This window comes from Stenella coeruleoalba (genome assembly GCF_951394435.1).
Source record: "Stenella coeruleoalba genome assembly, chromosome: 9".
Classification (NCBI taxonomy): domain Eukaryota; kingdom Metazoa; phylum Chordata; class Mammalia; order Artiodactyla; family Delphinidae; genus Stenella; species Stenella coeruleoalba.
In genome coordinates, this window is record NC_137155.1 from 39,801,779 (window position 1) to 39,826,031 (window position 24,253).

Sequence of the window (24,253 nt, forward strand, 5' to 3'; positions counted from 1 at the left end):
GAAGTCAAAGACCTGTACAATAATAACTAAAAGACCTTCATGAAAGACAGGGAAGAAGATACACAAATGGAAAGATATCCCATGTTCATGGATCAGAAGAACATTGTTGAACTGTCCATACTACCCAAAGCCATCTTAAGACTCAATGCAATTTCTATCAAAATTCCGATGGTATTTTTGATAGAAAAACAGCAAACAATTCTAAAATGTGTATGGAACCACAAAGGACCCTGAATAGACAAAGCAATCTTGAGAAGAACAGCACAGCCAGATGCATCACACTTCCTGATTTCTAGCTACACTACAAAGCTATTAGAATTCAAACCGTATAGTACTTACATAAAAACACACATAGATCCAAAGGAGAATAGAGAGCCAGAAACAAACCCATACATATATGGTCAATTAGAATTTGACAAGGGATCCACAAACACTCAATGGGGACATAATAGCTTCAACAACATGGCATTGTAAAAACTGGATAACCTATGTGCAAAAAAATGGAATTGGACCCCCATCTCACATCACTCACAAAAATTAAGTATATTAAAGACTTACAATAGACCTAACACCATAAAACTCCTAGAAAACATAAAAGAGACTCCTTGACATTGGACTGGGCAATGATTTTTTTGGATACAACACCCAAAGCACAGCAACAAAAGCAGAAAACAAGTGGGACAACAATAAACTAAAAAGCTTCTGCACAGCAAAGGGAACCATCAACAAAATAAAAAGGTAACCTATCAGGTGGTAGAAAATATTTGCAGGTCATTTATCTGATAAGGGGTTAATATTCAAAATATATAAATTACACAACTCAACAACAAAAAAGTCTGTTAGAAATGGGCAAAGGATCTGAATAGACATTTTTCCAAATAAGACATCCAAATGGGCAACAGGTACATAAAAAGATGCTCAACATCACTAATCAAGAAAATTCAAATCAAAACCACAATGACACACCACCTCACACCTGTTAGAATGGCTGGCATCAAGACAACGAGAACTAGCAAGTGTGGAGATAAGGGAACCCTAGTACACTGTTGGTGGGAAAGTAGATTGTTTCCGTCACTGTGGGAAACAATACGGAGAGTCCTCAAAATTAAAAATATAACTACCTTATGATCCAGCGATTCCACTTCTCAGTGTATGTCCTAAGGAAATGAAATCATTACCTCAAAGAGATACGTACTCCCATGCTTATTGCAGCATCACTGACGATAGTCAAGAAACGGAAACAACCTAAGTGCCCATCAATGAAGGGATAAAGAAGTTGTGTATATGGATAAAGAAGTTATTGTACATGGATGCCATGAAATATTATTCAGCCATGAGAAAGAAGGGAATCCTGCCATTTGTGATAACATGGATAGACCTTGTGAACATTATGCTAAGTGACACAAGTCAGAGAGATAAAGGTGAAAACTTTCTGATACCACTTGTATGTGAACTCTTAAAAAAAACCAACCTTGTAAAACCAGTAGAATGATAATTACCAGGGGCTGGGAGGTAGGAGAGGTGGGGAGATATTGTTTAAGGGTACAAAACTGCAACCAGTAGATAAGTCCTAAAGATCTAACACACAGCACAGTGATGATAGACAATGATGCATTATAAATTTCAAAGCTGCTGAAAGACTATATCTTAATTGTTCCCACCACAAAAAAGAAATGATAATTATGTGACAGGATAGAACTATAAGCTAACACTACAGAGGTAATCATATTTCAATATATAAATGTCAAATCAACACATTGTATATCTTAAACTTACACTATGTTATACAACTATACTTCAATTAAAATTTTGATTTCCTAACTATTACCTACATTACCATATCAGACATGAGTATAAAGAAATGACGTGGCACATGAATATCAGTGTTCCAAGACATTTTAAAATCTACTCATCATCATCCCATTTTTTACGTTACTCTAAATTTTAACTTTATTCCAGCACACATTCCAGCACGATCTAAGATCCTAGCCCACTCATATATATTAATAACCACACTTCTTAGATTCCATACTTATGATTCAAGACATTAGCCATACAATGACTAAATATGGGTAAACATCTAATGCCCAAGCACCTCTTGTACTAAAGAAGATCTTCTATTTAGTAACATTTATCACATACATACAAACCTGTGCTTCTAGAAACAGGTAAAGTCAGTTTTTTCTAATATTTTCCTTCATGCTGTTTATTTCTTGGCAGATTCATCATCTGATTTAATGGCTCCTAAAGTTTAGGTAAGGACTAATATTCTTTTCAAAGGCTACAGATGCTGCCCCTTATTTTACTCTGGAACTTAATGTCAATAACATTAACACCTCATCACCCTTTAAGAAAGGTCAGAGCGGGACTCAGGAAAAAAAAAAAAACACACATTCTAAATCTTTGAGATGAAACCAAATATTAGCATATTCTTAGAAATTTTACACAAAAAATAATTAAAACCCAAAGCCAGGAAAAATCGTAAACTAGAGACACTTTTTTTTTTTTTAAACCAAGAAGAGGAAACAAGAAGTGACCTTTGCTCAATGGTGCCAGCTGGATAGAATGTCCTCCTACAGGTCCCCTTTCCTTCTTCCCTTTATCTATCCTGAAGTTTCTTTTGCTTATGCTTCCTAGAGGTCCCCATGTCCACCAACAACTTAAAAAGCAGAATGGGCTGTTTTGTGACAACTTCATAATAAATTTAGTTATGATATTTAGAATTTCTAGCTTGAGTCTAATTCATCACTTGTGTATCTTAGTCATGAGTTAATGCATGGAACTGCTTGTTTTGCTTTTTTTTAAATTTTAAATCTTGCTCAGCTTATTTATTTTGCTTTTGCAGGCTCAAGTTTTTTTTTTGGGGGGGGGGTATAATTTGTGTATAGCTGCTTTACAACGTTGTGTTAGTTTCTACTGTACAGCAAAGTGAATCAGCTATACGTATACATATCTCCCCTCTATTTTGGATTTCCTTCCCATTTAGGTCATCACAGAGCATTGAGTATAGTTCCCTGAGCTATACAGTAGGTTCTCATTAGTTATCTATTTTATAAACAGTATCAACAGTGTATATATGTCAATCCCCATCTCCCAATTCATCCCACCACCCCCCTTGGTATCCATTGGTATTGTTTGTTCTCTACATCTGTATGTCTATTTCTGCTTAGCAAATAAGATCATCTATACCATTTTTCTAAATTCCACATATATGTGTTAATATACGATAATTTGTTCTTCTCTGACTTACTTCACTCTGTATAACAGACTCTAGGTCCATCCACATCTCTACAAATGACCCAATTTTGTTCCTTTTTATGGCTGAGTAATATTCCATTGTATTTATGTACCACATCTTCTTTATTCATTTGTCCATGGACATTTCCGTTGCTTCCACGTCTTGGCTATTGTGAATAGTGCTGCAATGAACATTGGGGTGCATGTGTCTTTTTGAATTCTGCTTTTCTCTGAGTATATGCCCACAAGTGGGATTGCTGCATATGAGAAGAGTGTTATTTCTAGGGTACTAAAAATATCCCAGGATTCCAAAGAAACCAAAATTTCCCTTCTTCACCGACTAACCAGTCATAATATCCCTTGGGGGTGGAAGTTCATATCATTTTTCATCCTTGCACAAAACAAGGGATACGAGAAAATGTCAGCCAAGAGAGAAGAAACATTGTACACTAGACGTACGTAGAGAGAAAGTAGTCAGTGAGTTATATGAAGTTTGCAATTACAGAGAGATTACAGGAAATATTCCTTACCATCCAGACTGTCAGTGATGGCACTGAGAGAAGACTAAAGTGCATGCCCTGAATTCCCAGCAGTGGTGGGCAAGGAAGGCTCCAGGACAGGATGGAGCAGCAGAGGAAAAGGCTGCCTCTGGAGAGGAGGTTGAAAAAACTAAAACCCTCCCCTTCTGTGAATTACTAGATGAAGGGAACCCTCAAAGACTGCACATGCTTTCTGTTGAAGGAAAACCGCTGAAGAAATGTTCAAACATGAATTTATAATATTCTCTCCACAGTTCTCCACTTATTAATACCATTTTAATTAAGAACTCCTTACTACATGGAATTTTCCATTAAATATGGGAAATTTAGCTACCAGTATTACATAGAATCATAATTCACCCTCAAATAAATTTGTCCTAGAGCATGATTTCAGCAACAATCTATTTTAATGTGTCAAAGATACACAACCATCGGTTACTACAGTAACTAAATCTGACACTAATTTCCTAAGCAGAATGGTGGCTTTAGAAGTGACTTTAAAACTTTTTATTTTCTCCTTTAGAAAAGCTTCTTTGTCTACTAACATAAAAGACATTTGCCTGCTGAATAGAGCAGTTGAAGACTCACCAGAAATGTATTACAATTCACACAGATTGTAATATTTATCGATATGACAGTCTCCTGTTTCCTCAATTATCTTTGAAATTTACTAACTTACCACATAAAAAGTTTTATTTCCTATACCTACATATAACTTTTAAAATAATATATCAGGTTCCAATAAAATTTGATATATGATTTTAAAACTTATTGCTACAGAATGTTATTCAATGCTATTTCAATTTTTACATGTTTGCTTTCATATCTTAAGAAAAATAATACCTAGAATTTTAAGCAAAGCACCTCCCCTTCCACTCACCCCCAATAAAACTGTGGAGTGAAGATTTAGGAAAGGTAGCCCCATGCTAAACTGAAGAAGTCTTTCAACTTGTATAGATTTAGAACTGTGTTCTCCAAATTCCAAAGATTCTGCAGGGGTGCCTCAGGGTTTCTTTCTACTAATGTTTGATTTTTGTTTAGAGTAAGTATTTTAACCTGCATATTAAAGTAATTTATAGTTAATATATACCAGAAAATTTTAACACACTGGTGAACACTCACTTGTACTATCAGACTACTTAGTTTGGAGTAAAACTTGTAATCATTTGCCATTTCTAGACATGTCTGTGAAAGTCTTGTAAATACATCCTTTAATGCAATAGTTATTGATCAGCAACAGTTTTTTAATTGAAGTCTGAGCTTGCACCCCACATAAAACCAAACACGCCAAAGCTTTTACAATGTTTCCTTACAGGGCAAGCAAGGCTCAGGTAGAACTGTTCATATGTTCAACTCATGGAGCAATAGCATGAAACATAAGCGTATGTCTCACTCTTCTGAGATATTTTTATTATGAATCATTTTAATACTTATAAATTCAGGTATTTCTTGAATGACTATAACTTTTTAATATTTTCTTCAGTGAAATGATATATTCCTTGAATCTAATTACCGTTTTTTTACTGTAGTCAAACAAATTATTATACAGAAAAGTACCAATTCTAGAAAAAGGGAACATTTCAAGAATGTTAGTACTAGGATATAATTTTATTAAGGCTCAGTCTATAAAATGTGGACTTTCTGAGGTGGTTATGGGCAATGAGTTCCAGAAATTAATTAACCAGGCTAAAAGTCACTGGTTATCTGAGGGCAAGATGCCAGGGCAAGTGTATCAAATAAAATAAGATCGCTATTGTTTTCTGATAAAGCAGCACACCACATGTTAGCTAACTCTCTCTCACTGTGACATAATTATTAGCAAGATAATGAAGCTAATACAGCTAACAAGTATTTTTGTAAGTCATATAAACTGCATGTTACAACTGCGACATGAAACATTTTTTTAAACCTCTGAACTCAACATGCAAAACAACACATTTTTCATTCAAACTTCTGAACATGTATTAGATGTATTGCTCATTCAGGCCTAATTTTTCCCCACTACTAAGCCCAGGACAACGCCTCTGTGTTCTTTACCCAAGGTCTTGTCTATGTTGAGGTTTTCCATTCTGGCAGGTGGGATCAGACCCTGTTTTTGTTCCTGTGTGAGCCCCAGACACTGTTACCCCTAATTCTTTTGTCCTTTTTTCCTCCCTGGCATCCAGGAGTTTTCCTACCCACGTTTGCTGCTCACAGATTCATACTTTTTGACAAATTAAAGATTTTAAGCTTCTATTTTATAGCAATATACAGATCCCAAAGATCATCCCTGAAGACTATACTGCCTTTTCTTACATCAATTTTTCATCTAAGTGTTCCTTATGCAATCTTAGTAGCCACCTTTAACTCTTATAAAGCATAGTTCTTTTATTCTATGTGAATAAGCAAAATTGTTTTATTTCAAATAATGTTCATGGTAGTTTCAGAATGTAAGAGTGGTCCAGTGTGTCAGATCACACTTACAAATTCAAGCAATATTTCTGGGTAACCAGATTCTAAACATGCCATTTTCCATCTTCTGAAGAGAGTTGAACTGATTGCTCATGAATCTCACCACATTATCTCGCCTGGTATGAAAATAAAATTTAATTTGATCAGTTGGCTTGAAAACTAGTGTTAAAAATGATTAATAATAGTTTATAGATTCTCTCCCTCAGCCCGCCCAATTTGTGCAGCAAAAGTTTTTGTAAATTAGTAAGAGTCAAGATGACTCCTTTTCAGGTTTAAGATTCGGTACCTGTGGCCCTAAGTACTATATTCTGAAGGTTCACACATTCGTAAAGTAGATTGTGATGGTGATGTTAGCTCATTATTGTCACGTTGGTTGATAATCTGGGTCTTTCTTAAACAAAGAGATACAACTTTGAAACATTTTTTTCCCTCTACTTCCTAAATTTGGGGATGGCACATGATCTTATACTTCATTTAAACCAAGGTGTTTTATAACATTCACAGTAACAATCTGTTGACATTGATAAATGCATGAAACGTTCTTCAAAGAATTTCAACATGTGTATTTATTGTGAAACAAATTCTGGAGGCAGCCAATCCATTTGTGTGCCAAATGTACTTCAATTTGTCACGTCTGTTTAGTACTCAGTAGCATTCTCACACAGTAAAAAGTAATTATTTTTTATTTTAGTCCTCACAAAAACTATGTAAGCGCTGGTGTCGTCATTAGAGAAGACAAAAAGGGGGCTCAGATCTGCCCAAGCCACAAGATTAAATAGCAGGTGATGAGTCTAGAACCCTGTAATCCTTGTTCAATTCCAAGTCCATTTCTACTGCAGCACACTGCTCACAGAGCTGCTATCCAAGCTTAAAAAGAGTTCTATCTAAATTCAGGTATATCATGCTGGGATCCTTTGTCTCCCTTTAAGAGATTCAGGCTATTAATACCATAAAAAAAATCACTGGTTCATTAAGATATGTCTTCGCCAACCTAAAAAGCATACACATTGAACAACAGGCAAGATCCATGTAATGTTCAGATCTAGTACCTCTCATTAAAACACTCATTTCTACAATGTCTCTATGTTGATGTGTTTTTTAAAAAACATTTTAATGAAAAGATTTCAAATAGGCTAGTATCAAAAATTGTCTTCCATGCATAATTATAGCAAACTGACAATTTTTTATATAGTCTAAAATTTGAAATGCAACCCATTTCAGTGATTTTCTCCTAAGGTTCATCTTGTATGACTTTCTAAAACATTAGAATCCTTTTAACATTAATGTGTATGTAAATACATTTTACATAATGAAATCGTTTTTCAGGTTCGTAATCATTATGTAACTCACAACAGCATTTTTAAAGCATTTTGTCTCTGAAATAATATCCATATAAAGAATAGTATTTCCTACAGTGTACCAAATAATGAATGAGTTATTTAAAAATAAGAAGGAAAAAAAGGATTTCTAAGGAGGCAATTCAATCTCAGATGGTTTTCTGTCTCGTATTACACACATTTTTCTCCTGAGGATGATATTAGCATAATTCCTGTTTCTAAATATGTAGGTGTCTTCACATCCTTACTGGTCCCATCTAAATGAGTGATAAATGCTCTTTATTTGACATAAGAAATCCTATGTCCTTTTGCTCTTATTTGACAATCATTATCTAAATTGGCATTGCAAATCCATGATTATCTGCGTTTATCCTATTATTTTAACCTGATATCCTCACCTTTCACTTTGGGGTACTTTATAGTTCAAACAGCAGAGCTTTATTTCTTGAACATGCTTCCCATCTCTATGCCTTTAAGCGGGACTCTTCCACCCTCAGGGCTGTTCCTCCTCCATCACTGCATGCTGAAATCCTGTTCCTCTTTCAAGGGCCATCATCTTTAACTCCCTCCTAACCCACCTCTCACAGACATGCTAGCTAGAGAAGAAAAGTGGGGATGGGAAAGAATGGAACTAATACTTGTTGAGTAAGAAGTACTTGGAGCCAGGATGCTGAGCTCAGTGATTTATATATATTAATTCAGAAAATTTTAAAAAACTAAGATAAAAACATATTAAAATAGAAGGTAGAAATAAAAGTTTATCAGCCTCCTGGATTGTTCCTTACAAGTAGAATTCTGGGTAACTTTCAAGAGTCAGTTTAGTCATCCCTACTCCCTGCAAAAACTCTGCCAAACTTCCAGGCAATCTTTCACTTTCCCTTTTGGAACCACATACCTTTACATTCCATTATTAGAGTTTTGTTTTGTTTTGTTTTTCCCCAGTACGCGGGCCTCTCACTGTTGTGGCCTCTCCCGTTGTGGAGCACAGGCTCCGTACGCGCAGGCTCAGCAGCCATGGCTCACGGGCCCAGCCGCTCCGCGGCACGTGGGATCTTCCCAGACCGGGACACGAACCCGTGTCCCCTGCATCGGCAGCCAGACTCTCAACCACTGTGCCACCAGAGAAGCCCCACTATAAGAATTTTTAAGCATAATAGCTTCTACATAGTAAGTGCTCTGAGTACGGTAGCTTTAAGTACTAAATTGGCTTTAGCGTAACAAAGATGTTAGGTTAGAGAATAAGGTATAGATGTTACCCTTATTCTCATTCTGTACCTGAATTAACTTAAAATCAGATAGATAAACAATTATCTAAGGTCACTGAGCTAGCTAACCTGGTTGTCTGGATCCTAATCCTGTGTGCTGAGTAAGTGCGTTTGAAATAGAGCCTCAGATTTGCCAGAGTTCGGAGGATCACTGTGGCTGTCCAGGAAGCAGGCGGCTCAGGAGTTCAGTGACATGATAACGACTTCCACTCGCCTCCACATCCCTGAGGGGCCTGGCAGACAGTGCCCAGTTGATGCTGGTGCTGGATACAAATAAACCAACCATTCCTCCTGTATCCAAGTCTTACCTTTCACTTTGTCAAAAAGAGATTGAATTAACCAGTATACTTTCTTCATCTTTCATTGATTTAATCCAAGTACCAAACGGTAAATCTAGGGAAAACTGTCTGAAAAGAAAGTTTACCTTATTTAATATTTATCTATTCTTTTAAAAAATGTTAATAAGACTAAAGATTAATGAGGTTGTGTTTTACCAAGAACTTTATTATTTCTAGATAAAAGCTTCAACTACAAATTTTCCTAATATCAAAACAACATTGTTCTCATCTTCTAACATTTACAGGAAGCCTACTGAGTGAAGCCCACTGGAATTTATCAGATACCAGCTCTAATCATAGTCCTGATTTTGCCAGATTCTTTCACATATACCACAGACAGTTATGAGAACATTTGATGACCTATTTCAAATTCATTCAAAGATACTGCGAAGCTGGGGCCTAGTCCTACGGATAGTCTCCAAACAGGGCATCCACTTACTCCCAAAAGAAGACATGTAAAATACAGAGTCACAAAGACTGAGTGTTCAAATAAGAAGTACTAAATCCATTGAGTGTGGTTGTAAACCTACCTTCTATATCTTGACCATAATAATACCCATGTGTTGTTTTTTGCTTTGTTTGCCCTCAAGCGTATGTTAGTGATTTTTATCAAGTCCTTTAGTAAATCTAACCCAGGAATAACCTGTTTGTTGCACCCTAGGGAAAAAGGGTTTAATTTTTGCTACCCAGTGTGCAGTGAGGATCAGGTTAGCCAATGAGGAAAGTCTAGGGGTTGGAGATGTGGACACCTCACACATCAGTGTGCCTCAGCTTTGGAAAGAGCTGAGCAGCTGGGATGGAAACCACGGAGACACCAGGATTACACATATGTATCATCATAGTTAGGTAAAAGCTCATCTATGGACTCTTAGTATATCAAGTTTTATTACTGCAAATAGTTTGTCTTCATGTATCTCATTGTTTATAATTCTTGGAAATTTAGAGAAACTTAAATGGATATATTTTGAGTATCATGATTTTAGTTTTCATTACAGAAATGACTATATATCCATGTAAGTCTTGAATTTACAAAGAGGCTCCCCAGGTATAGGGCCTGAGTTAAAAGTTAAGAGGACTTTTCATTTAAGAGAAAAGCAGAATTGTCAAGCAAGATGGATTACAGTCAGAGGTGACTGTTGAGCACAAATACTTGTAATACTTCCATCTTATCTACCACAACTGGCTTTATTCTCCATGTTAATTTGACTAGTAAATTACTTATTTAAAAATTAATATAACTCTATTTTAGCCATAAAAATTTCAAAGCTTGCTTCCTGAATTGATTACATCAGAACAGAGCTCCATTGGACAGCAAGCACTTTGTGCAAAGACTGTCATTTTTTATTTCTTCACTTATCATAGCACCTAATATATAATAACACTTAAATGTTTGCTGGAAAAACAAGTCATGGAAATGTAAGGATAACAGATAGAAGGGTTATTGGTGTATGCCTCGAAAGGTGACCTACATGAAAGAAAGCGGTTGACGGAACACTGAGTGGTCTGAAAATGACCTGGGAGACCATTCTGGGTGGCCAGTGTTAGAAACCTTTTGGATGCTGGAAAAAGAAAGAGGTGCTTCTCTCCATACCCCAATTGGAAGACTGCACTTAAACTCAGCTTCCAAAGGAACCAACGTTTCCCTTCTCCCAGCATGAGGGACCACAATATCCCACTGGTCCAAAGTCTCCTGGTCATGAGCAGTTGGCATTCCCAGGTAACTTATTTAACAGCTGATACCCCAAATCCAGACTACCTGGTGTGTATTATCCCACAGGTGAGATGGTTCTCAGAACTGTACCACAAGAAAGGAGAGTAACTGAAGTTGGGGTGAGGTCTGTGCATCAGAATCCACATCCACACAGCTGTGCCCCATCCTCTGTGTGGCTCTCAACCACATGATGTGGGGATCACAGAAACTCATGCTTTCCTTTCTCTATATGAAATTTTCCTTTTCCCAGTAAAGCCTATTTCTTAACTTGTACCACTACTATAAGATGGAATTAGTTCAACTCCTGCAACGTAACAGATAGAGACTTACTTAAATGGATGGATAAGACAGATACTATCATGTCATTACGTCATTTCAGTTCAATTCAATCAACGCTTTACTGAACATTTCATACATACAAAGTTCTGGGCTAGACAGTGCTGTGAATACAACCTTTAATGCTTTATTTGGTAAGTTACAATCCAGTTGTGGAAAATTTTGAAAATAAGTATTTAAATCAGGTAAAAGAAAGGTATTATCAGAAGTAAAACAGAGCAATGAGTAACTGATTCTAACTAAATAGTTGAAGAATCTCTTGGAAGGTTTTGCCAAGGAAATGGATTTGAAGAAAGCATGAATATTGAGAAGGACCTCAACCAAGTATGAGTATCCCAGGAATTATATACAACCTGAGCACAGAAGATAACTGTTTCCTGAATCGTCAGAAGTTCTAAAAGTTTCTGGAATAACGTCAGAGGGCTGGACTGGGAGTGTGGATTGGGATGATACTTGTTTATATGGATATGTGAGCTATTTGTGTTTCATTTAAACAGCAATCTTTTTCTATTTAAGGAAATACAGACAAAAACTAATCTTTCTCTCCTTGCATAATGCATAGCCCCTCCCCCCAAACAGAATGCCAGGTGTACGTTAATGTAACAATAATAATCAATACCATGTGAATTATAAATTATCCCACCAAATCCTAATAAAACATCTTCCTCTGGCAGGCAGAATGCTGACCTGCAGAGCCATTTAACTTCAACTCTTAAAGTAACTGTAGCCTGTGGAAGTTTAAATCAGTACAAAACTTCTGGAGAGCAACTTAGTATCTATCAAAGATCCTAAGAACGCTCCTAACTCTGACCTACTAGTTCCAAATCCAGAAACTTACCCCCAAACAACTAATTGGAAAAATGCACAAAGAAACAAGGGTATTTTTACAGAGCCATTTATAACACATTAGAAATATCCTAAACATCACATATTATAAAATGGTTGAAAAATAACATGATACATCCATACTACTGAGCTATCATACCTCCATTGTTTAAAAATCACACTTTTGAGGGATATTTAACAATATGGGTTCATAACATAGATACAATACTGAGTTTAAAGTCCAATTATAAATAGAAGTAAACAGGAAATAAAGTAAAAAAGCAAAGACAAGATACATATGAAAAAAGGGATATAATAGTAAAAGCTTAGAATATCTCTGGGTTATTTTTTTTTTTTTTTTTTTTTGCAGTACCCAGGCCTCTCACTGTTGTGGCCTCTCCCGTTGCGGAGCACAGGCTCCGGACGCGCAGGCTCAGCGGCCATGGCTCACGGGCCCAGCCGCTCTGCGGCATGTGGGATCTTCCCGGACCGGGGCACGAACCCGTGTCCCCTGCATTGGCAGGCGGATTCTCAACCACTGCGCCACCAGGGAAGCCTCCTCTGGGTTATTTGATTGCATACAATTTTAACTTTCTGCCTGTGCTGTGTGAAGAATTGCCTGCTTACATTTCTTTTTATAGGAGATGTGGTTTAAGTCTATCAAGAGAAGAGTATAATAACAGTGTTGGATCTTCAGGGTATTAATGAGCTTTCTAGAGAAGAAGAGACCGCCAATGTGTTTTCTACACAGGAATTGGGATTCTACTTGATATATTTTAGCAGTAGTAATGAGACCATATAAAGATAGTTGAAAGCCCCAGACATATTTATTTTCTTCTTCCTCTCATAAAAGCTGGGTGACTATTATACAAATATCTTAATTTCACAGAAAAAAATATATTTATACTATTCTAATCTAGCTGCTTACTGTTCCAGACAATGTAATCATGGTGGAAAATTAAAAACCTTGAAAATCTGAATGGTGAGCATACACGCAAAAAGATAGGGGGGAAAGGACTTTCTAAAAGAAATTGAAAGCAAAGATGGATTTTCCTTCTTCACTGGCTTTGTCAAACAGCTTAGCATTTAGTCTCAAATTATATACTTTATTGCTTTACATAACAAATGTCACTTCACACAAGAACACCAACCTTGCCTTTCCAACCTCTTGGCAAAATTTGATGACCTATATATGCCTCGTAGACTCACAGATTATCTCTTTGAAGATTTGGCAACCAATTCTATTGGTTTGCAGTTTGACTTTTACCATGTTCACAACATTGGGAATAGACTGATTTTGGTGCAATTTACCAAATCAGTACTTCCGTTTTCATGTTTGAGTGGGTCGAGGCAAGACCTGTCACACTTAGGGCCAGGAGAACAATTCTGCCTGAGCCTCACATTCCATAAAGGATTTGAATTTAGACTTCTGGTGTTATCCCCAAATGACTTTATTCCTATTACTTTATGACTATACAGATATTACAAATTTTGTTCTTATGAAAAAGGCTTAGCTGTAAATGGAAATGTGGTGGGAACATTTTCACATTGCTCATATATCTGCTGTACCAGAGTAATTCCCTTCTGAATCACGACTGTACACCCATTTTATGAAACAGCCAGGGTAACCTTGGTCTCTCATCTCAAACAGGTGAAGTCACAGCTTATCCAGAACAGGGTGTAAAGAGTCAGGCCTCGACCTTTCCACTTAAAGTTCTGGCAGAGACAGTAAGATGAAAGGAAACAAATACCTGCACAATATATTTCACTTATTCTTCTCAAATATATTGAGTCAGTTTTTCTAACCTAAACTGAAGAATCCAAGAGTTGAGGACAGAAAAGGAAGCCGCAGCCAGAGTAAGAGCTTGTATACCCATGTCTCTCTGAAGCCAGCCTGCACATCGCCCCCCGCTCCAGAATTACACCCAGAGGAAAAGGAGACAGATAAAGCAACGTGGTCCTTAAAAATCTGGATACTCAGAGAAGAATATAGTGCCTCAAATCTTTCTAGAAACCTGGCAAGTGACACCTTGAAAAATGTTTCATATGTCCTAATGGAATAAAAGTAATAGCGTTGAGATTGCTGAAAAGGTTGTCTATGCTCACCGATGGCCCAAAGGCAGCCCAGAATCTTCTGTGGCCTTGAAGAGAGAAGTCATCTGAAACTTCCAAGGCTTTCCATGGAGAGGACAAGGTCAATGGATTCTAAGATATCCAGGTCACAACTCAGAAAAAGTATTTTTGAAATTATCCACAATTTTTATAACCCTGTTTTGGTATTAGCCAACAGTCTCAAAATGTTAAAGAGGCCCTGATACCAAGGTAGCATGACCCCATTTTATTCTTTCATGGAAAATGTATTTGCTCAGTGGTTAATTACTATTATCTCATGGAATGTATTGATACCAATGCAGTATCACCTAGTAACTAGAATGGAATCTTAATAAAAAAGAACTTAACAGAATTTGGATTAAAGAACAGAGTGTTATGTATTTTTTCAGTGCCAGATCTGGTAAGCAACAGGCTATACAGTCTCCATTCCAGAACTGGTATGGCTGGAACGTACTAAAATCCATTCTCAACTGGATAAATATGAAAGAGTTAGATAACAGAAGATCATCATCTTTATAGAAAGAATTCTATATAGAAGAAAATGTGACCATTTATATATTATGTTTCTTATATTTGGGAGCAACCCAAATATGTCATTGAGATATTTACTGTCACAACATCCTGAAAGATTAGAATTTCGCACTGAATTTTATAGGTAATCAGTTTCAAACCCAAGTTCACAACCCGGATTCTAGAAACAGAGATTCCCTACAAAGTTCCCTCTTAGGACCTTATCAAATTACTGAAATTATTTAGCACTAAAACCATTAGTCATTTTTCACTCGATAGATTCTACTGAATAAACAGAATTACAACCTAGTGCAAGTTTTCTGCTTGTTCCAACATCGGCTTCAAAAAAAATACTTGTGGGGATATTTTAAGTAACCTTTCTGTCTACGTACCTTTCCACAAGTTCTCCACTTAAATGACTATTTCATGAAATACTGCTATGTTGGTTAATGTCCTCCAAGCTTTCCTGCTTGCACTCTTAAATATCAAAATGTAAGAAGATGAATGGACTGCAAGCCTGCTTAGTAGCATTAATCCATGGTTCTGAAACTTCTGAAATTCTCATTATTTGAATTGACTTTTCCTCATTGATTACTGTTTGAAAAAGCAGAGCCTCATTCCCTACTGGTTTCCGCACCTAAAAGCATGTAACCACCCCGATCATTCATCTTCTGTGCTGCAACAAGAAGATGCAGAATCAGCTGATTTTTCCAGGCTCCCCTCCACTCCCACTCTAAGAATTTTAATATCCCTGTTTCCACAGCTGCCGGCTTGGTATCTTCAGCCTTGAGCCACTGCCCATACAGATGCTAGAGTTTACTGAGCCATTACAGTGGAAATATAATGTGAACCTATTCTTGAACTATTTCCACTGACCATATTGCAAGTAAAAATGTAGGATTTATGTGGATCAGAGTCCTAAAATATTTATAGATTGAATAGGCAACAGACATATTTAACCAAATGAGATATTACTTATGTACCCCAAAATAAACAATGTTTACAGAACATTTTTTCCCCCAAAACTACTCTTACTGTTATCTTTGCCATTTTTTTATCAGTATATTAGATAATTCCTTGCAAAAAGGTAATAGAAAATATCTATATGGTGACTCTATTATTATATTATAGCTATTATGATAGAGTGTAGCATCCATTAGGAAAGAGGATTACAGTCAAAAATCAATATGGATTTTGTACAAAGAAAAGAACTTCTCAATCACAGTAAGCCCATCTCAAGATGGCTTTAACGAACTTTGTTTCACCTCAGACCTCCACCGTGTTTAGAATAGGTATTTGCACATCCATAGCTCTTACCATTTATCCTTCAGATAATACTTGATATTTATTTCCACTGGACTAAAGTAATATAGAGAGAGCTAGCTCATCCACGATGTCACTATCAAATGTCAAGGAAATGAGGAGGCCGAGAAGATGGTACTCACTAGAATTCCTTGAACCAGAGTTGAAGCTAACAAGCAAGCACGACCTGCTAGATCACTTCATCACTTTTTAGATGAGATTGCCCAGTGCCTCAGCCACCTCTCTGAAGATTTTGATAAAGCATTTTAAAATAAACAAAAACATGTTTTAATTACTATTCTTTCATTTACAAGCCTTCACTCATTTTTACCAGAGTAAGTTTCTGCAATGGAGCTGGACTAAGGTAGTAGCTATGGCCATTATAATTTCCGTAAGATCTGTGCCAATTAAGGTCGAGAAGGCCTATTGACCCTCATGGTATAACTAAGTTAATCAATTTGTAAAATAATTTTATGAAGTGATTTGAAACAGTAAACCCTAGAAGATCTTTCTAGATTGAGAAGTTGATTTTATTTCTAAGAGAAACCATAATGCCACAATGCTATTACGACTGTTGAATTTTCACTGGGCATTTTTATACTTTAATGCAATAAAAAAAGCCTTTGCAAGGTTAAAAGGGTAAATTCCCTCAACGTTATCTATGCAGTAGAAAATAATTCTATGAAATGTTTATATAAAATATTTTTCATTCCCTATTGAAGTGTTGATATTGCAAATTTATAAAAAATAAAATTTTAACAAACTAAACCATAGAATGTCATGAATAAAAAACCATTTTTTTTTCCTATGTATGTGTGTGTCAACACACAGTGAACAGCTTTGTTAACTAGGAGTGTATGTCAGATACACACACTCCCCTCACACTGGCTACAGAAATATCCCTTTACCTTAAGGGCATCCTACATCATTATTATATATACAGTTAAAAAAAAAAAAAGTAGTTAAAATTTTTTCATTAAGTTTTGAAAGTTTTATTCACATGTGGTACAATTTTCCTACTACAGAGTAAGTTTATTTCCTACTGATAATATTATCAATCGGGAACATGATAAAAAAGAAGAGAATTAGTACATGTCCTTTTCTAAGTCCCATCTGGGGATTAAATGAAATTGAACCTATTTTAATGCATATGAGCAATACTGAAATATATTTTGAAAAGAGTATTAAAAAGGACTCTAGTTGTCTCATTCATAAATTGAAGAATGACTTTTCATAATATATTATTCCCTGACATTAATGGTTTTATGTAAGGCCTTAGCCTTCAGAATCTTCCGGTTATCACGTTTCAACACATTGTACTGGTTGACATTTAAAGTCTCTACAAGCTCATGAGGCATTTTAGGCCTGACTGTCATTCCTCTGCTGCCTTACAATAGATTTTCCTCAGGAATGAAACCCAGTGACCCAACTGACACCACCAGGAGAGTATGAACTCATTAAGTCCAAGTAGATCTAATTAACCAAAACAGTAATCCCTTAAAATATTTTGCTTCCCAGAAATCTTTTGTTCCTAATGACTTAGCTTTACTGGGAGATCATCCAGAATCACTTTCAATAAAGCTGTTCTAAAGAAATCTGTCTAAATTAAAGCTGTCTAAACCAGAGCTCTATCCCTGCCCTCTTGGAAGAGCTTTTTACAAATTTAAGTTTTTTCTTTGTGATGAATAAAGAAACGTTAAGGATGATCTTATTATTCAGTATCACCTTTCTAAGTTCCCCTTTCTTCATTCTTCTCTATTATTATATACCCACGTCCACGTTTTCCTGCACTTTTTGCACTTGCCTCTTTCCCCATCTCCATCCCAAATGAATCCTGACTGTGCCCCAATTACTGCATTTAGTTCTGCCTTTTCCTCTTTTTCCCCTCCCCTTTGCACTTTTTTATTTCATATATACCTAAAACGTTGTAAAATCTTACTCCCTTTCAGATTCTCAGGTGTATTCTTGTCTGCAATTATGAGACTGCAATTGTTCACCTTCGGTTTTGCTGACCTATCAGCTTAACCATCTCAAAATCCTTATCATAAGCAGTCAGGAAGTGATAGCTAATAAAGATAATAACTAATATATACTCAGTTCTTAATGTGTCAAGCTCTCCTCTAACATGTGCTTGACCTTTACTTTTTATAATAGATGAATAGCAAGATAGATGATAGATATAAAGATACCTCAGACATGAATGGATAAATCTAAAGATATAAAGATATACAGAATTTTCTGTACTTTTTCTATTAAATGTTCCTGCATCAATTATTTCACACCTATGTTTGTTTCTTACCATTACTCCATAAACTTAAACTTACCTGCAAATTATTTTCGTCTCACAGCTCTTAGATTATGGTTATAATAAGCTTTTAATTATTTTAAACAGAAAACTTCTTGGTGAAATATCAGTCTTTGTTCACTGAAAGGGAGCAAGAAATGCTTTTTGCCAAGTATTTAAAAAAAAAAAAAAAAGAAAGACTCCAACCTACCATGTGTGTACACAAACCTACCACCCAAACCTCACGTGCTGAGCCAAGAAGACAGACTCTGGGACCCTGTGCCTAGATCTCCTTTCCTGCTGTGCCCCAAGCACTGTGGTTAAAGAGGCGGGAACTGTAACTATTGGAGGAGGGGACACACAATTTTTTCTAGTGAAAATGGAAAGAGTCTCTAATGTAAGCCACTCTCTGCTATAATCAAACAGACACTTTAACTCAGTGGCTATATACTATGTAAAAGTATATCACTAGTACCCTCCTCCTCATTTAACTTAAACAGTATGAGGTAGCTGACAGAGTTGCTACTCCCAATGCCCAGATCACTTTGTTGGCCACTGTCCTATACAAGGAAATCATATCTTCCAAGAGGAAATGTAAAAATAAGCTGCTAACCTAATAATTTAAAGGAGTGTTTTTGATTACTCTAGTTTCCCCAATTCCTCCTACATTTAAGGGTAAAAATTACTTTTCTCCAAATCTTTCCTCAACACAGTAGTAAAAGATATGAAAATTGATATTTATAGAATATCAAGGGTAAGAGTAGGTGTATTAAAAACGAATTTTTAAAACCAAACTTGCATTCAACAAGTAACATTCTAACATAATCAAAGTCCACAACAGATAAACTGAATTTTTCTTACTTTAGAACAAGGGTTCTTAACTGTGGTTGACTTTGCTCCCCAGGGGACATTTGGAAATACCTGGGGACATTTTGGGTTGTCCCAACAGCTCTGGGCCTCTAGTAGGCGAAGGACAAGAGGGCAGGGATGCTGCTAACCTTTCAACAATGCACAGCTGTCTCCTACTACAAAGAATCATCTGGTCCAACATTTCAATAGTGCCCAAGTTGAGAAAGCCTGCTATGGGAGGAGGTTTGCAGTTCATGTTTAACTGTATTTTAATATTAGAACATGTGAAGAACAGTAAGTGAATCCAGTGAGTATTTCGATACAAGAAAATGGTAATATTTCCCCTTTTGTCTTTAACAACCATTTGAAAAAGAGGGGAAAGATGTAGCCAGGAGGGTAAAGGCGAAGATGCTATTTATACACATCATGTTTATCTAATTAAATCCCTATGACAGACCAATGAGAAGGCGGGAACATCACTAAGTGGTGGTTAAGAGCTTGATATCTGTAGGCAGCATTCTGGATTCATCTTCCAGCTCTTGCTTTTTAGATATATGCTATTTGGCAACTTAATCTCTCTGCGCCTCTGTCCAGCGTCCGTAATACAGGGATAAGAACAATGTATTTCATGATGTTGTTGTGAGGATAAAATTAGTTAATGTAAGTAAAGGGAGCAGGGGATATCGAAAAGCATTTACAGGTGTTTGCTTTTATTGGTTTGATTATTCTTACAACTACCATGATGGCCACCATCATTGTTTCATAGGTGAGAAAATCAGGCCTCAGGGAAGTCTAGAGAACTAGCTTATAGGTGGCACAGTGTGACCTGGACTGCACCCCCCTCCTGACTCCAGGTGGAGGGTGATAGGGCTGCATGGTGTCACGTATCAGAGACTTGCACCAAGGCCAAGGCATTACCCTGATGTCTCCTAGAGGTTCTGTCACGTCAAATTATTAGCCTGCTTGTGAAGTTGTGTTTGGTCCCTCAGTAATTCAGACTTTAGAACTTGATTATTTTGTCTTCAAAACTCATGTTTGTTTTGGACGCACTTGAGGATATTTACCAAATAATTCAACATCTTAAAGCTTAAATAATAATGCCGGTGATAAAGTGTTGGCTATAGCCCATTGCAGTTCATGCAGTATCCTTCAAGTTGTCTGAGGACAGGAATATTCACTCACCTTTTTGCTAGCTGCTTCTCCCTCCTGCTCTTCAAGGTCTCCAGGCCCTTCCCCCTCTCCCAGCTCCCACCCTTACCCTTCTCTCCACAGCTTCAACCATTTGGGAAGAAAAAGTAAGAAGCACCAAATCACTGGTCTCAAATTACTAGGGATGTATCACAAACAGAGCAATTAAGTCCACTCACATACGCCTAACGTATCTTTATCACTACGTGAACGCTTTTTCTGTATTTGGCAGTTGCACTGTCTCCTGCCTCAGAAACAACCATGACATTACAATTTGTTAACAAACACTCAGCTTTTATTTTATGATTCAGAGTCATCATTTCCTTTAGATATTGACTTCTACATCCAGATATTCCTGAGCAGTTACACCCCAATTCCCACCATTTTGGTTACAGCAGCTGAATTGAGTTTAACTTTGTAATTTTGGCATTTCTTTCTTATGACATTACTGCCACCTCTAAACCCCCATCACTCAGCGACTGAAAAACCAACCAAGCAAATGAACCACAACAAAGCAAAATTTTCAGATCCTCATGCAAAACCATGTAATTATTTTCCTGTCCTTAAGCCATAATGAAGATAGTTTCTTTAGCCTAGATTACTTTGAATTTTCACACTTCTATTAACGTTTGCAACTTTTCCCTTTCTTTGGTTCCATTTTAAAAATCACAGAATAACTCTCGGCTACTACAAAAAACTTTTAAGTTTTTAAAAATTAAATCCTTTGCATTATTTTCTATTCTTTCCCAATTCATCACTTGATAGTATGCATTCTATTCTTTGACGACGCTCCCAGGTTTATATGAAAATCAGATTCTTGCTCCACAGCTGCCCTAATATCACTGTGATTAGCAGCAAATATAACGAAAAGCAGTAAGAATTTTCATCTAACTAGGAGTAGGGGAGCAAAATGAAGAAACGAGTTTACTCTCAAGCCAAAGTATGAGCGTTTCAGGCCGTATTTTTTTCACAATATATATCATATAAGCACTTGCATTCGTTTCCATTATTGCTGTGACAAACTATCGCAAACTCAATGAGCAAAAACAGCATAAATTTCTTAACTCACAGTTCTGAAGGTCAGAAGTTCAAAACGGGTCTTGCTGAGCTAAAATCAGGGGGTTGTCCGGGCTGTGTTCTTCTCTGAAGGCTCTGGGAGAAAATCCATTTTCTTGCTTTTTCCAGCTTCTAGACGCTGCCTCTATTCTCCGGCTCAGGAGCCCTCCCGCCATCTTGAAAGCCTATAACCACACAGCAACTCTTTCTCACACCGGCCTCACTCTGAACCTCCCGCCTCCCTCCTTGGCCTATAAGGGCGCTTGTGATTACATGAGGCCCACCTGAATCATCCCGAATATGCGCTCCATTGCAAGGTCAGCTGATTAGCAACATTAATTCCATCTGCAGCATTAATTCCCCTTTGCCTTGTAACACAACATATTCGCAGTTTCTGGAAATTAGAATGCGGACGTCTATGGAGGAGGGATTATTCTGGCTACTATAGTGCTTGTTTGTTTTGGGGTGTGTTTTTTTCTTTGCTCAGTTGTAAAGCAGAATAATTTGAAAATTAGATAATAGAATGGTAAATTTTTTTCCTTCTCTCAATATCTCTTAAAATCCCAGCTAACTCACTGGCTCCCTCCCTCTCTCTCTCTCTCTCTCTATCTCTCTCAGAACAAAAATTACAAAAAACTTTACAGAGTAATTAGTAGGCTTTTCATAAATTGGTAAAACAAAACAAACAAACAAACATGAATGTCAAATAAATTCTGAATGGAACCAAACTGGTTTCAGCATTTAACTGTTTTTTGTTCTCATAAGCATTTTTAAAACTTTTAATATAAGTAATACATAGTAGAATAATTAAAATTAATTACAAATAAGTAAAACAAAAATTATAAAGTTAAAATCATTTCTAAACCCACTACAATGGAAAGCAGTTATCTTTTTTATATACATTTATTTAGATCATATTATCATGAAAATATGTCTTTGTCAGTAATTATATATTTAAAATTATGATGACTAAATAATATTTCACTATAATTTACAGTGCATGTTCTGTGAGGCTTGGGGCTACTTTCAAAAGATGTGATAAACATCTTTTATCACCTAAAAGATACTCATGTGTATATCTCTGTGTACTTTATCCTTACAACTAATAGGAGTAAAATTACTAGGTCAAAGATTATGCTCATTTTTTAGTAGTCATTGTTTATGTATACTAGATGTTAGTGTTTAATAGGTGTATTCATGAACTTCTTAGTGAAGTTTAATTTTGCTCTATAATATAAAGTATCGAAAATTTTCTAATTTTTTGATTTCAAGAAACCTTGTCATGCAAGTGGCAGCATTACAAACATGGTTATAAGTACTCAGTAAAGAACATAGTGCAAAGTGAGTAGTCAGTAAATGGATGAATGACCATGTTTGCTTAGGATTATGTCAGGCTGCAAAATTTAATCAGTGTAGATGGCATGAGTAATCTTACATGCATACAGTGTGCAGCGCCAACATATCCACAGATCTCCTTAGTGTTTTTTGTCAAATGACAGATTATATTGTTTTGGAACAGTGACTCACAGCCATGGCTGCACACTGTAGTCACCTGGCAAGTTTTAGGAACTACTGCAGACTAGGCATTGATTTTAGAAGCTACCCAGGTGATTCTGCTATGCAGTCAAGGTTTTATTTTCTACTACTCAGGCTTTGACCCATACTAGACCATTAAGTCAGAATCTCCAGGGGTAGGACATGGGCAACAGCACTTTCTAGAGTGCCCCATGTGAATACCACGTGCAGACCAAACTGAGAACCACTAAAAGGGTCCTCAGGATCAAGTCTCCAGCCCATTTGTTTTACAGGTGAGGATAATTGAGACCTGAGCAGCTCAACTGTCTTCCCCCAAGGTTAAGTGGCTAATTAGATTCTGTGTTAGAAGTCAGGCCACATTTAGCATAGAGATTCAGAGCACAGAAGAAACCATTTTAAAAGACAGACATTTTTCAAACCACTAAAAATAGACGAAAATATGGCATCATTTAGAATCTTCTAGGAGAACTAGCCAATTATACATCTTACCTGTTTATTGCTTCTACACTCTCTGGTCCCATTATCCACTGACTCACCTAGGCTCACCTTGCACTTTAAGTGATTCTGAAAGGCCTCTGAACTAAATTTGGGGAGAGTCTTGGGGTTATGAGTGTTATGCTCCTGAGGGTCCCATGTCCCAGTAATTGGTCCACTAATGTGTTAATGGCTGGAGTTTAACAGAATGAAAACAATAGGAAAAGAGAAGACATATGGTTAGAGGACTGACTGTTCTGTGCCGGGTTTCCTGTGTGGAAAATCAAACGACTTGATACTAATTGTGTGCAAAAGTCGTTGGCAGTGAAGCCAACAAAAACACTGGATAGTGTGTCGGCTCAAAGCAAAGCACATCAAATTATGTATTCAGAAGTCCTTATAATCAGAACCTTGGTCATGTGAATCACTTGCTTTTTACTTAGGCTTCAGGAGGCCCTTCCTGTGAACAGAATGTCTGGCCTATTAAACACAGAGCTGCCAAGTCAGAGCCACAGGTGGCCATGATTTGGCAAGTGATAAAACACCAGCCATGCTGAAGACAATAAAAAACGGATAGGATTTTTTTTCATCTGGTTTTCAATACATACATACAGAACAAAAGACTTTCTTGGGAGAAAGCTGAGTTTTATGATTGAACATAACACCCAGTATGATTCCCTAATACATTACCAAGCCCCTACTTAAGGTTTGGAAATTTTTTATTGAAAGTCACTGATTTATAAGTCTGTATAAAAGACAGTATTATAGCTGAATAATAAGTAGCTATATTCATTTAATTTTTCCCATTTCTTCTTATGTTTTTAAGGATTCATCATAGATATTTACATTCTCCGTAACCTTAGAAAAAAGGCACATAGAACTTGTGTACTGAGAATTTTACAA

The 24,253-nt window shown here is 36.6% G+C and overlaps 1 protein-coding gene across 13 annotated transcripts in view; it reads right to left on the bottom strand.

Annotated features, from left to right (window-relative positions):
- The window catches only part of ARL4A (ARF like GTPase 4A), a 978,493-nt gene that overhangs the window by 749,222 nt on the left and 205,018 nt on the right, over positions 1-24,253 (bottom strand). For 8 of the 13 annotated variants that reach the window (XR_013829837.1, XR_013829838.1, XR_013829840.1 and 5 more), the window contains one exon: positions 21,354-21,525. Coding sequence is in view for 1 of the 13 variants with exons in the window: in XM_079931989.1 (XP_079788115.1) it covers positions 21,373-21,525 (153 nt within the window). In the remaining 12 variants the exon portion in view is untranslated. Of the gene's footprint in view, positions 1-21,353; positions 21,526-21,624; positions 21,735-24,253 lie in introns of all 13 variants that reach the window. The other 5 variants (XR_013829839.1, XR_013829841.1, XR_013829843.1 and 2 more) reach the window with 1 other exon arrangement.